The sequence below is a fragment of the Sparus aurata genome, chromosome 11 (genome assembly GCF_900880675.1).
Source record: "Sparus aurata chromosome 11, fSpaAur1.1, whole genome shotgun sequence".
NCBI lineage: Eukaryota > Metazoa > Chordata > Actinopteri > Spariformes > Sparidae > Sparus > Sparus aurata.
The window spans coordinates 15452831-15476905 of NC_044197.1; the positions used below are offsets into that span (position 1 = coordinate 15452831).

The 24075-nt window shown below is 41.8% G+C and overlaps 1 protein-coding gene across 1 annotated transcript; it reads left to right on the top strand.

The window, feature by feature from the left end:
• Window positions 1-8924: 8924 nt before the first annotated feature.
• Window positions 8925-20565, top strand: lhx4 (LIM homeobox 4). The gene is made up of 6 exons (XM_030432395.1): window positions 8925-9354; window positions 12992-13163; window positions 14820-15022; window positions 15573-15727; window positions 16613-16784; window positions 17636-20565. Exons 1-6 carry the CDS (start codon window positions 9276-9278, stop codon window positions 18022-18024), a joined length of 1170 nt encoding a protein of 389 aa, XP_030288255.1. The 5' UTR covers window positions 8925-9275; the 3' UTR covers window positions 18025-20565.
• Window positions 20566-24075: the final 3510 nt, after the last annotated feature.

Here is a 24075-nt window from a genome sequence, read left to right on the forward strand (position 1 = left end):
TAACAATTTCATTGGGATTATAGCAAGTGAGTAATCCAGCTTTCCTTTAGGACTAGAGGGGAGAGATTACCCTTGAGGATTAGCTCCCCGCAGATAATAAACTTTATTAAAACGCAATCGGCTTTCATCTGGCTTCTTCCCTCACACACTTGGAGGTGTGCTCTGCGGGAAGGGGGGGGGGGGGGGGGGGGGCAGCAAACCCTTGGGGAGGGTAACACTGGTGAGGTGGTCGGATGAGGTGGATGAAAGACGGGGCAGTGTGTGTGAGGGATAAATGGACGGACGGACGGAGGACAAGGGTTTGATGTCGTCCGGATTACAACAAAACCATCTGAAGGACGGCCGACGCTTGATCTTGAGCTTTGTGTTTCCTGAAACATTGAATTCCCCTGACTCCTGCCCCTTACCTTTACCCCCAAAATGACACACAAACACACACACACACACACACACACACACACACACACACACACACACAGTGATCTCAGTGGAAACCCCTCTCTTCTTTATCCAAACCACGTTTCCAGCATCAGCAGTATGACAGGTTTTGATGGTGAATTAGTTGAGTTAAGGCAGTCGATTCCTCCCTAACAACACACACACACACACACACACAAAAACACACACAAACACACAATAGGCTGATTAATAGCCCTACATTAAAGCGGAGGAGCATCAAGGCTGAGCAGCTGTGACTTAATCAAACTCTCAGATACTTTGAATTAGACCCTGAATGACACATTATGATTGCCAGAATGGATTGAGAAAAGCACAGTTTGTCACTGGGAAGCTTCTGCATGTTATTTATTCCTTTTGCAAACATTATCCAATATATCATCTGACATACTCTAATATAAGGGTGGGCTGTGTTTTTTTTTTGTTTTTTTTCAACTTGGGGAAAGTGTCAAACTGAAGGAGAAATGATGTCCACAAACTTTTTTGTTTATGAATAGCACCTATTTGTTTTGTTGTATCTGACAAGACTTCAAGATGATGTGAAATGCACATAAAGACATGTATTTATGTCTCTCGCCTAAATACTTTTCTCCCGCACACCTGATCTGTTAATCTGTTTAAATGGTAACCTGTGTTTGTTATAGGATTGGAGTCAGCGATGCTTCGTGCTGCTCATCCTACGGAGGCATTTATCTGCTTCCTCGAGCCTCAGCGAGCTGCGAGTGTGATGCCGGATGCGACTAATGATGGTTAATGAGGAAGTTGGCAGCAATGTAATATCTGTCCGCAGCTCTGCCAAGGCAGAGGTGAGCAGTTCATGCTGAGGACAGAGCCCTCACAATTAAAACAAGACATTCAGAGATGTGTCTGCTCTCTATCTAAATTCAGAAGCAAAATCTGAAACCAAACAGTGGAGTCACTCAGAGGTTATTCATGAAACTACTCATAAAACTTTGACAGACTTGTAACAAATTAAAGGACAGATCTACATTAAGTGTCTTGGGGCCACTCTCCTGTGTGTAAGTGCGCAGCTACACAGCAAGATAAACTTATTTCACATAAAGGTTTAAGGGCGCAATTGGCCCTCAACGTTTTTACTTGAAAAGAAATCGCATCTCATCATCACCGAACATGTTCAAACAATAAACAAAAACAATCTCAATTTATTTGCATGTCTGTGAGTGGATTTACTCGAGTACTGTGCTTCAGATCAGCTTTGAGGTGTGGTTATTTTCAGGGTACAAGGTAAATAAATGAAGGGTTTAAAACACAAGATAATGATTCAAGTCCTTGCTCCCTGCTACATCTATTTTAGACAATGGAGTGTTGAGGATAAGGTCAGGAGAGACCAATGACCTGCCATCCCAAAGTGTCAGTATCAGACGAGCTGGGATCAGAAATCAACTTACAAACTGGGCCTTTAAATGGTAAATATTGTACTTTTGACTGCACTACATTCAGATAATGAATATAGAATATAATCAACAATTAATCTATGGTACATCAATATAGATGAGGCCTGAAATTAGCCCCACTTCTACAAGCTTCAGTATAAAAGTGATGCATACATGAATGTATCATTATTCATAATGCAAAAATAGATTGTCTTTGTATTGGGTTTATTATTATTATTATTATTATTATTATTACTATTGTTATTATTATTATCATTATTATTATTAGTAGTAGTAGTAGTATAATAATAATAATAATAATAATCTATATTTCAAAATCTATTTATCTCACTTTGGTGAACATTCTTGTCCTTTTCCTCGAGTTTAATTTGCTCTACCTCTGCTTGTAACACAGTATTTGTCACTGTGGTTCTTGCTACTTTCACTTCAAGCTCCTGTTGATTCCTGCAGCCCCCCAAAACCAAGTAACGAGTTTCAGTGACGAACCACCATCACAACTCGTGCTTTTCTCAACTGCTGTTTCAGAGATCAAGAACACACTTTGAAGCTCAACACGGGAAGCCCTTTAAAAGTGTTAAATAAATAAGAAAGACACTCTAACATCTGCATCGAGCCAGTTGGCAGGAACTGTCCAGTGTATCATCTTCCGCTACAGGTGCATGATGAACTCGAACAGGCCAGATTACTTTTCTTCCAAACTTTTTATTTCTGGGGGGGTTATTCACTACAAAGCAAATGTTGAGCACTGCTGTGTTATGGGAGCTCAGACTGAAGGGTAAAAACCTCACCTTGCTGCCCTGTTGTTGTCTTCCATAAATTAGACAATGTGGGGTTTTATAGTCACTCCTCTCCTGCACGCTCTCTGCCTCGATGTTTATTACCCCTCCGGTATTGATATTAAAATGCAGGAGGGGCTTGATGCATTTTTCTGTCATCTCTCTTTCTGACTTTAATAATACTATAAAGCTTCCTGCTGTGGAGCGAGGGAGGAAGGGAGGGAGGGAGGGAGGGATGCGGAGGAAGGAGGGTGAATAAATTATGAAAAAGAGGTTAATATATGGTATCGGTATATATCACATCCAAACTAAGCCAGATCCCCTTTAGGTTTTCGAAACGTGCAGCCTTTTAAAGGACGGAGTCAAGCAGGGTCAGATCCATCTCATTTTACTGCCGGGGTCCCTCCCCCATCATGTGGACGGGACGCTCATCTGCTGATCTCCCAAACATCGCATCTCATCATCGCCACAAAAGGAGCTGGGAGGAGGTGTGTGTGTCTGTGCTGATTTTAGTTTCTGCACACTCACAATCTGGCTAGCTGTGTCACCTCTTGCTCCCTTGTGTGATTCCATGAAGTCCTTCCTGTAGTTGCTGTGAGAACTTCTGCTTCTACAAATCTTTGAGAGGGATGAGCAAGACGAGACGCCCTTTACTCGAGACTCTCCAGGAAATCTGGTGATCAAACACTGACAGCAGCAGCAGGAGTCTTGTTACCGGAGTCCTAGATTTGGAATAATTCACTGCTGCCAGAGCTTGAAACCAGTTGTTGTCAGTGAAATCTCGTTTAGTTTGTGTATATTGACCCAGCTGATGTACTTCCAGCTTCTTTTAAACTGAATATATTGATATTTTTCTCTGGATGTGTCTTCCCAGCCTTTTCAGGGACAGAAATGAGGAAGTCCTCGCAGTTCATCTGTGTTCAGAGTGCAGAAGAAGCGTGGACAGGATGGGAGGGGAGGCCCCGAGGATCAATAACCTCCAACTATCAGCTACATTTAGGACTTGATAATACGCTCGACTGCACTATTTTAATTTCAACACACAGCTGACCTTTACTTCGTCTGTTCTGCCTCCGAGATTCTTTATGTTCTGGTCTCAGGGTTAGCGCGTGCAGCTTACAGGAAGTGTAGATAATGAAGCTGGAGAAGATCCAACACTTGTCAGTCACGTTGTTTTAATTCACTCAGCTGTCTCCGCGGTGTGAACAGTCGCTCCCCGCCTTCACTGGAAAACCTGCAGTTCAGAAGAAGATCCTTTGGTGTGTTTTTAGTTGACGTCATCAGTCTTTGGCTCATTAGCTCTTAATGTTTCACCAGCAGTCAAGTTACGTCATTTGATTCCGTGATGGAATGTAACTGAGTACATTTACTCAAGTACAGTGACTTTCACCCCACTACGTAGAGGCAGATATTGAACTTTCTACTTCACTACATTGAACTGATAACTTACTAGAACTAGTTACTTTGCAGATCGCGTCAGAGCCAATGTAGAGCACTTTTAAATGATTTTTTTTTTTTTTTTTTTTTTTTTTTGCAGTTAGACAAAAAAATAAAACACAGATTCTAATATGTACAAAGTATCAGATCCAATAATAAGCCTCACTATATAAAGTACACACAAACATTTAAACATACATGATGTATACTATATATTACTTTTACTTGTGCTTTTGATACTAAAGTAAATTCAAATATCAGATACTTAAAGATTTGCTCAAATACCATTTATATGGGCGACTTTCACTTTTACCAAAGTAATATTTTTCAGATAACGTCTTTACTTTTACTCAAGTGTGACTTTAAGGTACTTTTTATGCCACTGATTTCATTTCATTTCATAAATGTAATTATAGTTGATTAATGGAGCCGGCGATAGGACGCTGAATGCTGTCACTGACCAATCAGGAGCAGTGTTTACAGACTCTGATACAGGAAGTGGCTGTTTGCAGCTTGAACAGAGGGAACAGCCTGTGATCCACCAGTACACAAGAAGAAACTGCCGTGTGGACAATGCTCATGTCTGGACTGTTATATTGTAATATCTATTTTCTTAAATGCTTGTTTTTATACAGTGTGTGTGTATTCTCTTTCTTAAATGGTGACCCCTGGAAGAGTAGCTGTGCCTCAGGGCAAATCTAACGGAATCATAACAAGTAAACAAGCTTATTCTATCATCTTGGTTTTTTTTGTTTTTTTTGTTCTGTGGTTTATGGAAATTGTTGTTCACCGGGTTTCTGATCAAAAGGCAAAAATAACTGAATAATTCGAGCTGATGGTTTCGCACAAAGGAGACACTCATTATCGAAACTTTCCATGCAAAGCTTTGAATCATTAATTCATTCATTTATTCATTCGTTTGTTTCCAAGGCCCATCTGATGGAGGTCACGAGGGTCTGGGGTCTATCCCAGCATGCACTGGGCAGCATGTATCCCAGCAGGACCAGATTAAATTAATATACCTCGAATTATGTTTCTGCTGAGGATCCTTCCTCCATCCCTCCTCCACCTTCTCAAAGCATGTTTGCATTGTGACAGAGAGGGCCCTCTGAGTTCTGCAGGTTGCTGCATTGATGTGATATTAGCAGATTTCTTGCAGCTGGAAATGATTGTTTAGTTTTCTTCTTATCCAACTTAATGATACGGATTAAATAAAACATTTCTACACCAGCCCTGCGTTTAGAGATGAATGAAACACCTCTCTCGGGTTACTCTTAAAATCTCTGTCAGTGTTCCCTCTGACAGGCTCGTCTGGACTGCAGCACTTGTTATTTGAGTCAAATGAGCCTATTACCGCCTCGTCTTAGCGCGACAGGGTCAGGTTCAATCAAGGGAATTGGAAAATATCATTTCTGACGGGAATAGATTTGGTTGGTTCAACCAATCTCTTCTACTAATTACCCAAATGGACAGGAGCTGTCAGGAGACAATAACTATTCCCTAATAGAATTTGCCCCCCAAGTGCAATTTAATTTTCTCCTCGGTGCTCTCTCCGAGGGTTTCCCCCTCGCTGTCCGCCTCCTCTCTCTCTGACTCTTCCTCTGCCGCTCTCGGACCGGATGGTGAGGGGACGCGGTGCAGGTGCTTCACCTCGGGTTTCGATGCTGTCGGAGAAAGTGTGGACCGACTGCTGCTGCTGCTGCTGCCGCTTCTCTGCCAGCTGAAACACAAGACAAGCCCTCAGCTGCATGGAGGAGAAGAGGAGGAGGAGGAGGAGGAAGAGTCTGAGCTAGGTAGGTCCGCACTGGTGCTTCATGTTCGTCTTGTGAGCAGAGGAGGACATCTGCAGCTGTTTTGAAACGTGCATTTCATCTCAAACAAACACTGAGATATAATGCATTGCATTATATGCAGTGTTTTGTTTGTCTTTAGTTTTGTTTTGTTTTTTTGGTTTTTTTTTTGCACACATTTATGTTTTGCTTTTTGCTCGTTTTCATGTCTAATCCTGATCGCCCTGACGTGGATTAGCCTCCTGCAAAAATTGTAAATGACGTTTGGAAACGCAAACAACATAAATCCTGCATTTACAAACGCGTCACATGATAAATTAAATCCATGAAAGATGTGATGTTTGGGCTCATGGTGAAGCAGGCCCGCTGCGGTGTGAGTTATATATATGACAGCACAGGCTGCTGCTGCTGCTGCTGCTGCTGGACACACACACACACACACACACACACACACACACACACACACACACACACACACACACACACACCTGTATTATTATTCTCCATATATAAACACACACACACACATACACGCCTGCTCCCCTCCTGCAGAGATGGATGTGTTTTTGTATTTCCTGCTCGCTAAGATGGATCTGTGAATCGCAGATGTCAATGAACTCGTCCACTGAAATATTAGATCTAATTAGAGGTGGCTGGGTCAGCGGCGGTGGCAAAGGAGTCGCCCTCCGCTTGAATTATTGCCCGAGAGAGAGAAAGAGAGCTGCTTCCTCCACAGCTTCGTTTTTTCCCCCTCTTCTCTTCTCTTACAGCAACACCTTCATGTAGAAAAATGATCAGATATGTAATTGTCATCATTTTATAATTCTTCTAAGAGCTCCTTGTTTCAGATTGTAACATCTGTATTATAACATCTGGGAACATGCGCTCGTCTTTTACCCCAATTCGAAAACAATACTGTATGTTCGTCGTCTTGTCTTCCATCTTTTTAAAGATATTTTCTGTCGTCTTGTGCAGCGGGAACATTTTCTAAAAAAGAAAAAAGATGCGGATTGTTCCGCGATTCACGTGGTCGTTTTATTTCTTATTTTCCCTTTTTGCGCCGCATCCTGAGCCAGATGTGCCGCTCGCATCTGTTCTCTTCCTGCCTTTTGCATCCGTCAATTATTCTAATTGCGTTGCCCTTTGCTGACAGGTTAAGAGCATTTTTTCTTTCTTTTTTAAATCTGCTTTATTGTTTTCCAGGGGGCGGCTAACGGAGGTCTCGATACCACCAATCAGAGTAATTGAATAGTTGGATACAATTGAATGATGTTGAGGGGAAAAGTGTATGATGAAAATAAAGTAAGACCAGATGACTCCCTTGCCACACATCTATGTATGTATGTATGTATGTATGTATGTATGTATGTATGTATGTATGTATGTATGTATGGATGGATGGATGGATGGAGGGAACACCTGCAGCTTTGACTCGCTTGGATAAAATTCCTGTAATATCCCAGCCTCCTTTTTTTTCTTTTTCTTTTTTTAATCAGCTTGATGTGCGTTTTCATTTTACTAAATTACTTCTGAAACATTACACCAGCATGCAGCAGGCGAGCGGCTTATGGAATTGTGGCTCCCTACAGTATATAAACGGCGCGATAATAGAATAAACAGTCGGGAAATGGGCGCATTAAACGGGGAAAGAGACGAGAAAAGATCAGAAGAGAAAACCATGACTGCGTTGTGTTTGATTATCAGAACTGGACTCATGGAAATCACATTTATTTTAGCAGGGGAAAAAACATCTTTTTGTTATTCGCACACACACTTCCTTCACAGTGCTGTTTGTTCAGTGCTCATTAAATCACCATTTTTTTAAATGTAATTTGGTGGAAAGATTTTTGACACACACTATTATCAATATCATTATTATTATTATTATTATTATTATTATTATTATTATTATTATTATTATTATTATCATCATCATCATCATCATTATTATTATTATTATTACAGTAGTAGTGTATATAATTGTGTTAGCTTGATAAAGTCATATATCTGTAACATTTAAGGTGCTGAAAAAACACAATATTTAAATTATATTGTGATTCTATTGAATAGAATTAAACTACATGAAACCTAATGTTTGATTCAAAGTAAAAAAAGCATCCAGATGTGACCGTGCAGATGTGTTGTGAGCCGCGGGCGGACTCGCTGCTGACGGAAACAACCTGAGCCGGGCTGAAGCCGCTGTGAGCTGTTTCTTTTGCGCGCTTGAAGTAAATTGGAAGCGAAGATTGAGTTCATCTAGCTTGAACTAGAAGTCCTCCGGGGGGAATATCTTATCCGGGAGAGCAGTCTCAGACGATGGGGCTTGAAATGAGCAGTGTCAGGAGGACTGCGCCCAGACTCCTAATCCCACCTGTCACTGAGGGAGATCCGGCTGCCACGGCGGAGAGAAGCGGAGCGCACACAGGTGAAGGTGCTGTGGATCTGACCCAGACATGAGTCCAATAATATCATCGCTGGGTGCAGAGACAACTCAGTGTGGCATCTTGTCACCCTGAAAAGCATAACCTTCTCATACCCATTTAAACGGGTATGAGAAGGTTTGGGGCTTTAAAAAAAAAAAGGTTGAATTAACACGGTTTGGGACTGTTTCTGGATTAAATTCATGTTAGGAGCTCGTCACAGCCACGTGCGTAACTCAGCCACAGGCAACACGTTTTTAAAAATGCATGTAATTGGGTGAAATGGCTCAGTGTTTAACGAACCAACTTAGGTTTTGTGTTATCCAAATAATCAATGATGTTTAAAGATTGAGCAGACAAATTCTGAAATCCGCTCAGACGCCTCTCCTCCTTTCTTTATAAATGAGTAAAGCCTAAAAATACTTTATTTCACCTCCCTGGGACCCTCCTCCTCCTCTCCAGGAGCAGCCCTGCTGGCCCGGGGCCCCTCCGGGAGCCACTGCAGTGAGCTATTTATGGTCTCGACAGGAACAAGGTCCCGCCTCTCCGGAGACTGTTTCATACACCATGTCCGACGCCTCTCCTCCTCTCTCCTCTCTCCTCCTCGCTCGTACACCTATGGAGGATGCTTTCCGCTCTCGAGGGGCCTCCTCTTCCTGCGCTCTCATTGGCTCCCGGTGAGCCTCTGCCGCGGTGACGTCAGGCCCCGCCGCCCCTGCAGCGCTGAATGGACCGAGCAGCCTGTCTGATTCACTCCAAAACAGCTCGGCACGGCACGGCACGGACATCATCCCCGGGAATAGAGACCTAACAGGGATAGAGGCTTGACGGGACGGCGAGGGAGCTGCAGCGCAGAGCAGACAGGCCTCAGCATCAGCACCAGAGCACTTTGTTTTCTCCACCACACAGGACGGGGGAGTGCGGTGCGCCCACCTTGTTGCGGGTGTATGTGCGTGCGTTTGTCTCCCGGTTTGGATCACGATGATGCAAAGTGCGGCAGTCCTGCCGACAGAGAGTCCTGTAAAGAGTTTGCCGGAGATCCTCGGAGTGCCACTGCAACGTAAGACATTTTTTTTTTTTTTTTTTTTTTTGGTACCTCGTTTTATTGAATGCAGCGCGTGCTGCAGGGTTTAGGTCCAGTAAGAGGGGAGGATGAGGAGGACAGGAGGCTGAAGCTCTCAGTCTTCGGCTGTCACGTACAGGCCAGTGATGTGTCATAGCGCTTATATTTCAACGCCTTAAATAACACTGATTATTGGCCTGGTGTCCACTTGAGCTCTGCAGACTAACGCGGCTGCAGGCTCGTGCAGAGGACGGCACTTTGGTTATTCATCCCATGATTAGAAGAAAGACAAAAGATCATTGATGTTGTTTTGTTTTGTTTGTTTGTTTTTTTAAAAAAGCAACAGGATTTCATTTTACAGTCTGGCCTCAACTTTGCTCCGTCAGGTTGTTGTTGTTGTTCTTGTTGTCGGAGTCTTCGGGCAGCTGTTCATTTGTAAACGAGCCTGCATGGTGAGGAGATCAGACGCAGTTGTCATCACCCATCAGACAAACACACTCCGACTGTGATTGACACTCATTACCGAGTCAAATAAACGCCCCATACACTTTATTCAGTCCTCATCGTCTCTGAGTCAAGGCCTGGGTGTCAGTTAGTGTTTTATGGTTTACATTTCAGGCTCATTATTCATCAAGGATGAGATAAAATATTATTTTCAAAGCTATTTTGCAGCATCTTCTTGCATTGTTTTTTATTTCATTTATTTTATTTTTTACCCACCTTGCAGCATCAAAGGCGAGAATTACCTTGCATCTGTTGGTGTTAATCTGTGCCAGACCCCCCTTTCATAATCTGATCGTGCGATCAAGACAGAAATGCAACGGGACACATCTCTGCTCTGACCTAATTATTTAAAGGCGAGTTGGTAAAATGTACAGATGGACCTGAGGTCTAGTAGGCTACAAAATAATCCACAACGAAATGAGATAATTACCAGACTGCTCTGTGGTTTCAAAACACTGATCATAAAAAACGTTTTTGTTTAAATTCAGGGTACAAATCTAACATCACAACTGCAAAATATTATTAGGATTGATTTTCTGTACACCACATTACTGCCGCCTCTTTAGTGTAACTGCAAACACAAACTACAGGAGACATATAGGATGACTGTGTGGGCGCCGGGCTTCAGCAGAGTGTTTAAAGGAGAAAAAAAGAGACTATATGTGGTCGGCTTATGCTCTTTAATTTTTTAAATCGAGGCAGATTAAAAGATTGGATAAAGATCCTGCCACTCAACCCCCTGCAGTCCCAGCAGCATGCATCCTGGATTTAAGTCTGGATTATTCCAGGAATAAAAGCAGCAGAGAATTTATTTGAACAATGTTTTATATCAGGAAGAGAGAGAGAGAGAGGGCTCTGCTGACTCAGGGCAATTACAACCCCAACACCTCAACCTGCAGGCTATTAGTCTGGGGTATAAAGTGTTTACTTCAAGTTTAATTACCACAAATCATTAGACAATTGAGAGTTGGAGAGGCGGCCAGACTGCACCCCTTCCTCTTCTTCTTCCTTTTATATTAAAAAACTGTTAAAGGAGGTGATGGGACTGATACCAAGATATGAGCCCCCCTGAAAACACGAGGTCTGCTCCCCCTCTCTCTCTCTCCCTCTCTCTCTCTCTCTCTCTCTCTCTGTCTCTCTCTCTCTCTCTCTCACACACACACACACACACACACATACACACACACACACACACACACAGAGAGAGAGAGAGAGAGAGAGAGAGAGAGAGAGAGAGAGAGAGAGAGAAGCTGGACGCTGGACGCTCTGTCGTTGCCAAGATCGTGCTGCTTTCCTTTCAGCACCACTTCTCCTCCTCGGCACAGCTTCATCCACCCACCACTTATCTCCACATATTTAAAAACGCCTCTGATTTCTGCACGTTTTCCAGGAGATGCCGATGTGCACATTCAGGGAGCAGTCCTTTCTAAAATGATTCACCCACTCACACGTCGAGGTGAAACAAATCCAGTCCAGCCTCCAGTCCTGTCTTCTGTCTGTGCAGGAATGCTGCTTTGTTCCTCCTTTGGTGTCTTATTATAAACAATCTGACAATTTGGTCAGTTTAAACGCATTCATTAAAAAAGAGAGATTATTAAAGCTATGATACAAAAACACAAAATGATCCCACATGGCCTGTGAACGTGCATTTAAAAGAAGGGGTGTGTGTGCAGGCTGCACAGCCCGGGAGCTTTGTTTTGTGCAGACAGTATGCTGAGATTAAACACGAGGCTTCTCGAGCTTTAGACGATTATTTGTAAGATGTTTTTATCTGGATGGTGAGCAGCCGCAGCTCCTCTGTGTGCGTGTGTGTGCGTGTGTGTGTGTGTCTTTAAAAAGCCTACATGTGTTTTTTTTTTTCTCTGCCCATTTCTCCTCGATATTGATTTTTCATTATCGGATGTCATGTGGATGTTGACTAAGAGAAGCCGCAAAACAATAAGAAATATGAAATTGCATTGCTATTTAGAGAATAATTTAAAAAGTGAGTAAGTCAGTGTTGTTTTTTAATGATTCGTCTGTTTATTTTTTCTTAAATAACATCAAACACGCATTAGTTCTCACACACATGCTGGAAATTACACATTTAAAAATGATAAGATATTATAAATAAACCACTTTCTGTAGTGTCACGTATTTGATAAATAAACACAATTATGGAATATTGTTGTCTGCAAATTAAAGGTCCAGTTTTAAGAAGAACTATGCATTACGCGATGGATGAACATTTTGTTTTCTTTAATTTATTGATTTACTTTCTCTTTTTGAATCAGCTTGTTGAGGTAGATTATTAATGTCGCTGCAGAGTTTGGTGATATTAATGCTAATGTATAATAATAATGATAATAATAATAATGATAACAATAATGATAATAATAATAATAATAATAATAATAATAATAATAATAATAATATACAAATCGGAAGGTTATTTACCGTGTGATACGTGCTTTCTGCTTGTGCACACGTGGTCTGCTTCCCACAAAAACGAAATGTAATCTTCGTCTTGACATCTCGACTGCTAACGCTGATTCCCCCGTGAAAAGTGATTCAGAGAAACGGAACTGGTTTTTAATAAAATTAAGAAAAATCAATGTTGGCAAAAAGTAGGTTCAGCACCTTGGACAGAGACGGACAGACAGACCAACAGTGACGTTCTTCCACATGGAATCTTCTGTTATTTATTGTATACAAAGCTACATTTTGAAAACAAAAAGTAGGTATTTTAAAAGGTAAAAAAAAAATAATAATTGAGAGAATTTGGGTCAAAAATAATAATAATAATAAACATTTAAAATACAAAGAGGACGAATAAATCGGGGTTAAAGCATTAATTTAAAGACGATGCTACAAAGCATTTCACTTCCATCTTTAAATGCCATAATAACATATAATGTAATAATAATATTTAGGATAAAATATTATTTACCAGTAAGATTTTGCAGAACAAATATGCAGCTATTTTAAAAGTGGCGGCGGTACAACAAAACAAAAACACACCTGTTCTTAAGTACAACGTTGAGTTCAACAATCCTCTCGATCTCTGTTCTTATTTGACCGTTTAACAAACACGAAGGCTCGCCTGAGTGTTCCGTGTGTGACCCTGTGCTCCTGTCCTGTGTCCCCGCAGAGATCCCTCAGTGTGCCGGCTGTAGTCAGCACATCCTGGACAAGTTCATCCTGAAGGTGCTGGACAGACACTGGCACTCCAAGTGCCTCAAGTGCGCCGACTGCCAGACTCCGCTGGCGGACAAATGTTTCTCCCGGGCAGGAAGCGTCTACTGCAAGGAGGATTTCTTCAAGTGAGTGGGCCTTTTTGTGTGTGTGTGTGTGTGTGTGTGTGTGTGTGTGTGTGTGTGTGTGTGTGTGTGTGTGTGCTGCTTTTGCTTTATTTTCACATGTGCTCGGGATTTCTTTTATCAGACCCGAGCAGGTTTCTTTGTTTGAGCTGGTGTTGATGAAATCCAGACCAGCGGATTGCACCCAGAAAAAGTCATATTTTTCTCATTTTCACCTCTAACTAGGTTAGTGTGAGATGAAAGTGACTGAATCTGACGAAAATATGTTTTGGAATAATTCGGCTTTATTTGATAATTACAAAGCAAAATATAGGTTTATATTAGACCATCTCTGGTTACACATTTGCTAGCAACATTAGCCTAACTGGCTACATAGTTAGCCTACTTGTGTCGGAGTTGCTATTAATATATTAGCATAAATCCAGTGTTTCTCGTTTAGCAATATTTTAATGTTTAGGAATTTATTTATTTTTTACAGTCGCCTTTTCATTCATTGTGAAGTAAAGCTGTATTATAAGAAAGTAAAACACTGAATTGACAGAAAGGTTTTATAAACTTCATTTTATATTTTAAACCAGGACATCGGCTTAATCTTTGTGTGAAATATTATTAATTGTCCGATTTAAATTCATAATTCTTTTTATCTGATTGTTAATCTGATTTGGCTTTCTTCTCAGTTTTGTTCAGTTGCCCATCATTAGAGAAAACTTTCAAAATAAGAGCTCCTCCTCTTTTCTTTCTTTCTTTCTTTCTTTAAAACGATTTGATTTCTGAGGCATTACAGAGGAAAATTGAGTTTGACTTTTATCCAAAACAGGATCAGCAGATCCAGGCTTTTTACTAAATCATGTTTGAAAGGTCTTAATGCTCAAAGCTTGAATGAGACCTAAAGAGCTCCGGAGTCTCACTGAAAGCTAACCGTGTTAGCTGACCCAGGGGACAGCAGGGGGGCGTTTGCATGTTCAAACTGTGGTTGAGGGACGCATGTGACTGGAGAACACACACATGCAGATACACAGAAATATACACACGTTGGTGGACACACAGATTCAGCGATGTATGCGTGCCAGTAGTGATTTGGAGGCTTCACCTTGCCCTTTTTTATTTCTGTGGGTTGGTTGTGTGATTTAAAGCCTCTCCTGAGTCAGTGTTTTATTGGTTCTCCTCAGGGTGTGTTTACTGTGAGCACCCCTCCTCCTCCTCCTCTTCCTCTTTTCCCTTTTCTTCCTCTTCCTTTACCTCCTCCTTAGCTCTCAGTACTTCATCTGCAAACACATAAACATGCAAACACGTACACACACACACACACACACCCACGCACACACACACACACACACACACACACACACACACACACACACACACACACACACACACACACACACACACACAGTGCATTGATCCTCTCCATCCATTAGCCTGCGGACAGGTCTATCGTTAACAGAAATGCATTCCAGTGCTGATTTTTCCTTCTACAACAGCTGGAGCGTCTATTAATACAGACACTGTGCCATAATTCTTGGCTGCAGTTGTAGAAATAGCTGTCTAGCATGTGAAATTTTAATCAGGATTGGTCTCACAGTCTCCTGTAAAGTGGGTATAAATAGGAGAAGGTTGAAATTTTCTAACCGCAGCTCTCTTCTTCATGCTTTCCTGCAGACGTTTTGGAACAAAATGTGCATCATGCCAACAGGGGATCCCTCCGACGCAGGTTGTGCGCAAGGCGCAGGACTTTGTGTATCACCTGCACTGCTTTGCCTGCATCATGTGCAGCCGACAACTGGCCACCGGGGACGAGTTTTACCTCATGGAGGACGGGAGGCTGGTGTGCAAGGTGGATTATGAGACGGCAAAACAAAACGGTAGGTCTGCAAACATCCAAAATATTAAGCATTCACTGATACTCGAAAAAATCAAGTCAATTTAGAGGAAAATATTCATTGAAAAGATTTGTTTCAACAAAAATGACTCGTTTTTGTCAAACACTGCCCGTGTGATTCAGTGTGAACAGTTCCTGCTGCACTTAACTCCATCAGAATCACAGTGTAATGCTGTGAAATGACTTCTGACTGTGGATCTATGTTGTTTGTTGTCTGGGTGTGGATGCTGTCTCTCTCCCTCCATCCCTTCTGAGATTTCCATGCATCTCTGATTGATTATGTAAAGTGAAGCAATGCTCTTATACGGTGCGGCCCCAATAACTCCGTTCCTGTGGCACTCTGGCTGGGTAGATTTATGTCCTCTGCTGTGGGAGTGGGACAGATGCACAAGGACAATAATACACTTCCATACATGACCATTCACTTCATTTAACACACATGTACTCCAAACAGAGGCCGAAGGGGCACAGCCTGTTAACGCAACGTGACAAATGTAAGAAGGAGTTGCTCACACTTGTAATTATGTTTTCAGATGATTCAGAGGCGGGGACCAAGCGACCAAGGACCACCATCACGGCCAAACAGCTAGAGACCCTCAAAAGTGCCTACAAAAACTCGCCGAAGCCGGCACGCCACGTCAGAGAGCAGCTGTCCTCGGAGACGGGGCTGGACATGAGAGTAGTGCAGGTACAGGGTTTGGTCTTTTCTTATATTCCTGCAAAAGGCTCCCTGTTGTCTCCAACTTGTGCAAAATGCTTGTTTTCCACTACAGCAAAAAGACATCATCATGATTTGAGCATCTATAACCTAGCTACTGTTTTTAATAATCAAGCTCATAAATGTGATGTAAGCACTCAGACCTTTATTATCAGGGTTTTGAAGAGCTATTAAGATCGTATTCAGTCGACAAGGCGATACAAGGACATGATAGAAACAACTCCTAAGACTTAACAATATACTCCTTTTGATTTAAAGAAATGTTTGTTTTTGAGCCTCTTTTTAGGTCTCTATGCTCTGCTTAAATATTTCTTACAGCAGTTTTTTTTTTTTTGCTTTTTCTGTTGATTTATTATTGACTTATGAATTCTTCTGCAACACCATTTTGAACATTGTTCTTTTCTTGTTTATTATAATGAGCTAATTTAGCCCAAATTAGTTATGCTCTACATATACCATGCTTTCCAATGTGAAATACATTTTAAACTGCACATCTGTCTTGTCAAAATGCATAGCCTAATATTTTGGTTAAAACCAGATAGTCTGAAGTGTTTAAGATTTAAAAAGGTAATTAAAACATTGAATTACTCAAATGACAGTCATTATTAATATTATTATTATTATTGTTGTTGTTGTTGTTATTATTATTATTATCACTATTATTATTATTATTATTATTAGCTGGAGTATTTAAGGTACAATAAATGATTCTGGAGAAAGATTGTTGACATTAAGTCTCATCCCCAGGTCATTTTTGGATTTGAGTATAATTTGCACCTTATTTGTTTTGAATAATTACCATTCTTTTTAAAAAAAATAGTTTCATTTAATAATATTTACAATTTTCTCTGGCAGGTGTGGTTCCAGAACCGGCGAGCAAAGGAAAAGCGTCTGAAAAAAGATGCAGGTCGACATCGTTGGACTCAGTTTTATAAAAGTGTCAAACGCAGCCGAGGGGGAACTAAAGTGGAGAAGGAAAGCTCTGCCGATGATGCCGGACTCAGTGACAGTGAACTGAGCTTCAGAGGTAGGTATTGTATGGAGGACTTCAACGGAGCACATATCTATTATTGTTTAAGAGAGATTTTCCTGAAAGGGAATTGTCAGACATGCTGTCGTGCTAATGGGATTAAGGGACCCTACAAGCTGCTAAATGACACGGTCTTGAGTGCAGTGGCGATTGAATGCGTCTTTGTGGCATTTCATTTGTTTTCTTGCGTTGCTGTTGTTGGCAAATCCAAAACGGCATTCTCATTTAACATTCCCCTCACACCTCCCTGCCGCCGCTGACGCATCCTCCTGCCTCCGTTTGTCGCCATGATGGAACTTATTGGAAAAGAGAGAGGGTCCTTAGTGGGATGCAAACGACATTTTAGACATCCCTGTGTTATTTAATGTTTGCAAACCCCGTTTTGGGTAGTCATAAAAGTCTTCAAGCCACTTTTAAAAAGAAGGCCATTTTTATGAGAAATGAAAACATGGTGACAGAAACTCTATAAAGCATGTGAGGCTTTTAGTCAATTAGAGAGAAAGCGCTTTGGGGCTTTGTTGTTATTGAAGCCACCCGGGGGAGGGATTGAGATGGAAACAAATATTTTGTGCCGCAGTAATTGCACACATACAGACTTCCTTTGTTACAGATGAACATAATGCGCATCATTTCTCACCAACAAAACTGAAATGCTTATTAAATACTTCAGCATCCACTTACTGTACCTTCGTGAAATCCACATAATGTTGCCACAATAAATCTCACTCATAAAAGCACTTAACTGTATTGAAGTATAACAACTTTATAATGCTCTTGCAGCTGACAGCGCTGTTGATGTGTCAAAGTTTTTACACTCCTCGTGCTAAGTGCTGTTATCTCCTCCACAGATGATCAGGTCCTCTCAGATCTCGGCCACGCCAATGGGCTTTATGGGAGTGTCGGTGACGTGTCCAACAGTGCGGTGCTGAACGGTGGCTTCTCTGTCGATGCAGCGGGACAACCCTACCACGACATCCGAGCAGGCAGCCCCTATGGTCTCCCTCAGTCGCCCTCCTCCATCACTTCTCTGCCCGGCCACACCCCTCTCCTCAACAACCTGGGCTTCAGCATGGACAGTCTCGTGGTGCAGGGTGGGCCGGGCGGCGTGGGACAGGCCCTGAGAGCCATGGCTGGCGGTCCAACCTCAGACCTCTCCACAGGCAGCAGTACAGGATACCCTGACTTCCCCACCAGCCCTGCCTCATGGCTGGACGAAATGGACCATTCCCAGTTTTGAGTCTTGTAGAAGATTGCTGTGGGGATACAACAAAACAGACTCAAAAGGCTTTTTACATTTCTTTCTATCGCCCTCCAAGACTGGTATGTTTTGTGACTTTGGGTGAAGAGGAGAAGGAAGAGAAAAAGTGTGACTCTCAGTCCCTCAGCAGTCGTATCGATGAGATAGCTCAAGATGTGCAGTCCGGATAAAAAGCAGTGAAGAACAACCTCCACACCACTGAATGTTCAATCTCAACACTGTATCATACAATTTTTTGTCATCACCTGATTTTACTTTGTTCTCTCACTCTGAAAATGAGACTGGATTTCCAGCACGTCAGTGGATTTTGCTCACAGGGGAGGTGATATTGTCTCACCCCTCCAAAATAAACCATCCCTGTCTCATAACAGCTACAACAATAGGGCTACAATCTAGATCAAAATCCCTATGAGACCCAGGAGGCACCTGCATGCTTCTTGACTGATATCAAGTAGGACTGCTGTCTGGCCATATCAAAGCCTTTTACATTGGCAATGCACTTTACTCTCCTCTTGTTTTTCTACACATGGACAGGAATGCAGACAGAGGAAGAGAGAAAAAGAGGAGGGACATATGCACAAGGCAAAAACACAGTGTTTCATTGGGGAGAGAAATTTACAAGAACAGTGGCACAAGTGCGAATTTTGAACCATGCTGACGTTTTTTAATGTATTGCTGAAGCTTAAAAGTTATTAGGAAGTAGATGGCCGTTGGTCTGTCTGTCCGTCGGTCCGTACCTCTGTCCGTAGAAACCGATGTCTCCTCTGTTTGAGTGAGGGCGAACACTGTTTGCTACACAGCAGGTCTCTCTTCTATATTTATAGGTGCTTGACTTGTTCTTGTCTGTGTAAAAGCTGTCTGAGAGCGGACGTCCGTCAGTATTAAATTATCTGTTTCCAGACATCGAAGCTTATGTGTTGGAGGACAGTCAAGAAGTTTGGAGAAATTCAACTCGAACCATTCAAGTAATTTATCACACATCTAAATTATTAATTTATTTTTTTGAATGCACAGATGTAAGGCAAGGAGAAATCAAATTTATAAAACGTGCAAATTCATTTGCAGATGTTATTGAGCAAATTAAAAAGACAACATTTATTTGGCATTTAAGTATTATTCAAGTGTTATCTGGAGCGCTGATAAACATTTGCTTTGTGTTGGCTCTTGTGTTTCCTCAGTCTGATCCATGCTTCTCCTGGTAATCTACTCAGGCCAGCAGAGCTCTGGCTTTGCCTGCTATCAACCTACTTACTGACCCCCAGATGTGTTGTCAGTCTGTTCTCCCCCTGCCTGGTCTCCGTGTCGGAGGGATTACCGCAGAGCCCCCCACAATTAGGGCTGATACTCTGCTGCAGCTTCAGTGCTAGCATGACTGCTGGGCTGATATGTTTTCTTACACTTCAGGCTGCATCTAAACGCCCCCACCACAATGCAGATAGAAGACTGACTGACTAAAAGTTTAACCCCTGGGTCTGATTCTCTTTAAATGCAGACTTTCTTTAAGCCGTTATAGTTTGATTTGACCTGTTGAACATGTTAGAACCAGCTGTTTTTGGTGGTTTGCTTGAAAACACTTCCTTACTCATCTTCTTGTTTTGCCAATCAAAGAAAATAGCTTTTACATTTTTTGGGTCACCTTTAATGTGAAAAATTGCCAAGTCCTTTTAAACCAGAGCGTCCTATTCAAGAACCAGAAAGCAAATCAACAAACAGAAAGTGACACTATTAAGAAAATCACAGAGCACTTTAGATTTCAGCCCGCAAATTACAGCATACTTATCTAGTATATAGTTGGTTTTAATGAAATACATAATGTCTGACTACACTGGGATTAATATGTTAGTAGAAAAAGACAAGACTTGAGGGAATGAGTGGATTTGTGTTTAAGAGGAACTTGCATCACTTAAATTTGACTTTTTTGAATTTTAAAGTTAAAATATGCTTTGGGAAAAAAGGGAAAAGAGTCTAAAAAATGAAGTGTAGTTTACATTGCTGTTGTTGCCATGTAAAAAACATTTGTTTTTCATGACTAGGCTGTAGTCAAAGATGGGTTATCCTGCAATGATTTAATATGTGACAGGTTAATGTAAAAAAGTACTTACGGTAAAATACATTTCAATTTCCCCCTAAATGCAAATCTTTTACCCACATATTCTTTCTTTTCTTGCATACATAGAAAGTGTTTCATTGGTACCACTTATGTACAAAATATTAGAGTCATTTGCGGGCTATGATTTAAAGTGTTTAGTGAGAATCATACAGAAACATGTTACCAAGACAGTTTTGTTAAGTCTGTGTTGCCTCAGAAGTTTGCATCTAAATTGTTGTAAATTTTGTACAGTTTGAAAACGTGTTGATCGTCTTGTTTCATGAGCGCTATTTATTATTATTGCCATGTGTCTTTGAAAAAGATGTAAAAGAGAGCACTGAATTTATTCATTTATGCCTTCTGTGTAATGGTATGAACCGTGTACAGTCAAATCTATATGAGGAAAATAAAGCTGAATTGTCTTTGGGTTACCCCTCGACTGCTTTTCTCTTTAACAGAGCGGGCCTGTAGTGATGAATGTCAGAGTTAAGATTTTCAGCTGAACTTTGTTTTTTAATATATCAAAAGAAAAATATCTGCTGTAGGTGTTTTTATTATTTTTGCCTTATCGAAACGCTCTTAGAGCGAGTTAACCCGCAAATTCATTTACCCATTGAGAGCATTTACCACACACTTAGGCCTCTATTCAATTGTGGAGATCCATTTAGTACCACCAACAGACAGTGGTCAGTCAGTTAACAGTGATTGATGCTGCTTTCCTCTCTCGCTCTCGGGGTGGGGGGTGACAAGAAAGATACATGAAGAGAGAGAAGAAAGAGAGAAAAAAATAAAACAAGTGGAGAAACAGATGCCCGGCTGTACTCACTGATCCTCTCAGTGCTAAAGAGACGCAGCGGCAGATTGCAGCGCTGCGCTGTCAAATCTATCCTTAATCCCTGTGCTGTTAACTAATTGTAGAGTGCTTTGTGAAATACAGGCAAATATGCTTTGTGGTCAGCCAAAGAGGGAATATGGCCCATATGCAGGCAGTTAGCTTGTATGACAATAAGTCAAGCTGGTAAGACGGCTATATGCAGGGCTGTAGCCAGGATTTTTAACCACCGGGGTCATGAGTCCTATTTCCCACAAGCAACCACACAATAACAACCAAATGTTTTCTATAAAATGTATCTCCATTATCGATGGTCTAAAGCAGTGGTGTCAAACTGATCCAGTAAAGGGCCGTGTGGCTGCAGGTTTTCATTCCAACCAAGCAAGAACACACCAAATCAGGTGTGTTCTTGCTTGGTTGGAATGAAAACCTGCAGCCACACGGCCCTTTACTGGATCAGTTTGACAACACTGGTCTAAAGCCTCTGGTGGAGAAATACTAAATACTTTTATGCTAATGTTTTTTTTTTTTAATTTAAAAGCATGCCAGCAGCTCTGGTGAGGCTGTACCAGCACTGTATGCTTACATGCTCATGATCACAATGCTAGCATGTCAATGTTAGCATGACTAGTTACCAAGTTCATGAACCTAGTTTACCATGTTAGCGTGCTAACATTAACTGTTAGCATTCAACACAAAGCACAAATGAGGCTGATGGGATTTTTGAATAGTTTTTGATAAAAAATATCAGGCCGCGTTCTCCTCTCTACTGCAATCTGTGTGTTACTTTTCTGCAGGCAACAACAATCTCCGAGCTAACAACCTACATGCTGATAATGAAAAGTTATTTTACCACAAACTGAACTTAAACAAGCTAGCAGCTCTTACCTTTTCTTTTGCAGGGATCTAGCCATTTCAATGCCAGGGCTTGCCTCCCCACATACAAAACAAGTTCCCTAACACTGTTTTGCGGGGACACCCTTGCTGATTCCTGGGTGAAGCCCTGCTCAGGGTGACTGGGTTTGGTTTAAAGAAATACAAACAAACCAGAGCGATTTTTCCCCCATACCAGAAATATAAATGGTGCAGCCAGAGGTCTAAGACAACTCACCCACAAGGTACCAAAGTTATCCATTTGTCATCATGGGACACAGCATTGCATCACTAAGTGAAGGTGTGTTTACACAAACAATTCCTCCTCAGGGGGACATAAACATGTGCCATTTATGAAATAGTTATTGAGATGTTTCCCTCTGAACCAAAGTGATGGACTGACCCATGAGTCACACACCAAAATCCACCACTGGTAAACCTGCAGAAGGAGATAATATGCTGACTATTAACCACAATGTCACATGTCCACATCCAGCTAAGGGCTTTATTCCCATTAACTTTCTCAAATCTTCCTAATATGAGCTGTCTAAATTTAAAATACCCCCAAAAGAATTTTAAAAACCAACCAATTTCAATATATGAGAAATCCTGCTCACATCAACTTAACCACCACATTTCATATTTGTATGAAGAATATGGGGGACATGACCTCCGCTGTGGTCCTGACCCTGTGTGTGTGTGTGTGGCCGCTCAGTCTGCTACTGTTGCAGTTGCTGCAGTGCTAGAACCTCTCAGGTCACGGTGTATTTATTCCCCCGTAACTATGGTGTTGGCTAACTATGCATAGAATTATAATGAAATTACACCACAGTGTACATCTGTATGAAACTCATTTGTATGCAGCATCGCGCAGCACTTGTCTGAGAGCAGGCCAACCTAACCCAAACTTAAGTGTTATCGATTCCTTTGTGTTTTAGCTATTCCTGTTACATTATAAAAACAAAAAGCAAAGAGTCAGCCTGGTGGGAGTTTGCACGTTTGCATAAAACGCTACAAATTGAGCTGATTTTTATTTAAGCATTGATTGGCTGGGCTATGGGCAATAATGGATAGGCTCTAATAGTACTGCCTTACAAAGATAAAAAGCCACACAGACAGTTAGGATAATTTACACGCCACTTACAGCACTAGTATACAAATAAATCTGCGGAAACTCCACCACTGTTGCTTTTGCGAAGATGACAAACACAAGCACAAATGCCATTATCATTGATCGCAAGGCTTTTATTACAAACTTCCTGCAGGAAACAGTTTTTTTTTCTGTCAGAAGCAATAGGGAATAAATTAACATGCAAATTAGACAGGATTTGTTGTGGACCCAAAGTCAATCTCGCAGCATCAAGACAGGGCATTTTTCTCCCCAAATGACTCCACCCGGCCTGCAGTGAACAATGATCCACAGGATGACTGAGTGATCCGTAAAGAGGGGCCGGAGTCAAACAGAGGCCTCTCAATGACACCCTCAAGGTTGTGAGCTCAATGCTGTTTTAATGTGAAACTGGGCCTTTTCCACTCAACAATTACCCTGCTGCGCATATCGGAATAGATGACAGGTAAGCAAAGGAGGCAGGTTCGTGACCCCGAGGAAACCAAGACAAATACTGTAGTGATGATGATACGTTTGCTGAATTGGGAGCCTGGGTCTCTGCTGGATTTCATGTATGTATGTGAGCTCTCAAAACCAGACTTCTCGGGTCTTCTGCGTTGGTGGAGAAAGGGGAATAAATGCTTGTTCATCACCATAAACTACACATAAAGCTTTGGAGCTGAGCCTTGGAGTCACTCTCACACACACACGTACACACGCACACACACACACATGGTCCTGGACAGCAGTATATGAGCCTCTGATATTAGTGTTTCAGCAGGAGAGGGATTTCTGCTTACTGTTGGGTTCCCAGCCACGCTGCTCAGTGTGGGTGTGGGTGTGCTGCAGCGTAAAGTCAGGGTGGAGGTGTGTGTGTGTGTGTGTTGGTGGTGGTGGTGGGGGGTGGGAGGTTGCATTAAGAACTGGCCAAAGCAACGACATGGCATTGCTTTTACAGAAGAGAGACAAGCAGCAGAGAGGTAAAAGAAGAGAGAGCCAGTGTGCAGGAGGACGGTGAGAGAAAGATAAAAAGGGGGAGTGATGAGAGCGAGGAGGAGGAGAGATGGGGGAGTCCTCTGGAGGAATGTTGAAGTGGCACGCACGCACGCACACACGCTTGCACGCACG

Coding starts and splice junctions, on each gene's coding strand:
- lhx4 (XM_030432395.1), top strand. CDS start 9,276: ATGATGCAAAGTGCGGCAGTCCTGCCGACAGAGAGTCCTGTAAAGAGT. Junction 13,164..14,819: donor TGCAAGGAGGATTTCTTCAA/GTGAGTGGGCCT, acceptor GCTTTCCTGCAG/ACGTTTTGGAACAAAATGTG. Junction 15,023..15,572: donor TGAGACGGCAAAACAAAACG/GTAGGTCTGCAA, acceptor TTATGTTTTCAG/ATGATTCAGAGGCGGGGACC.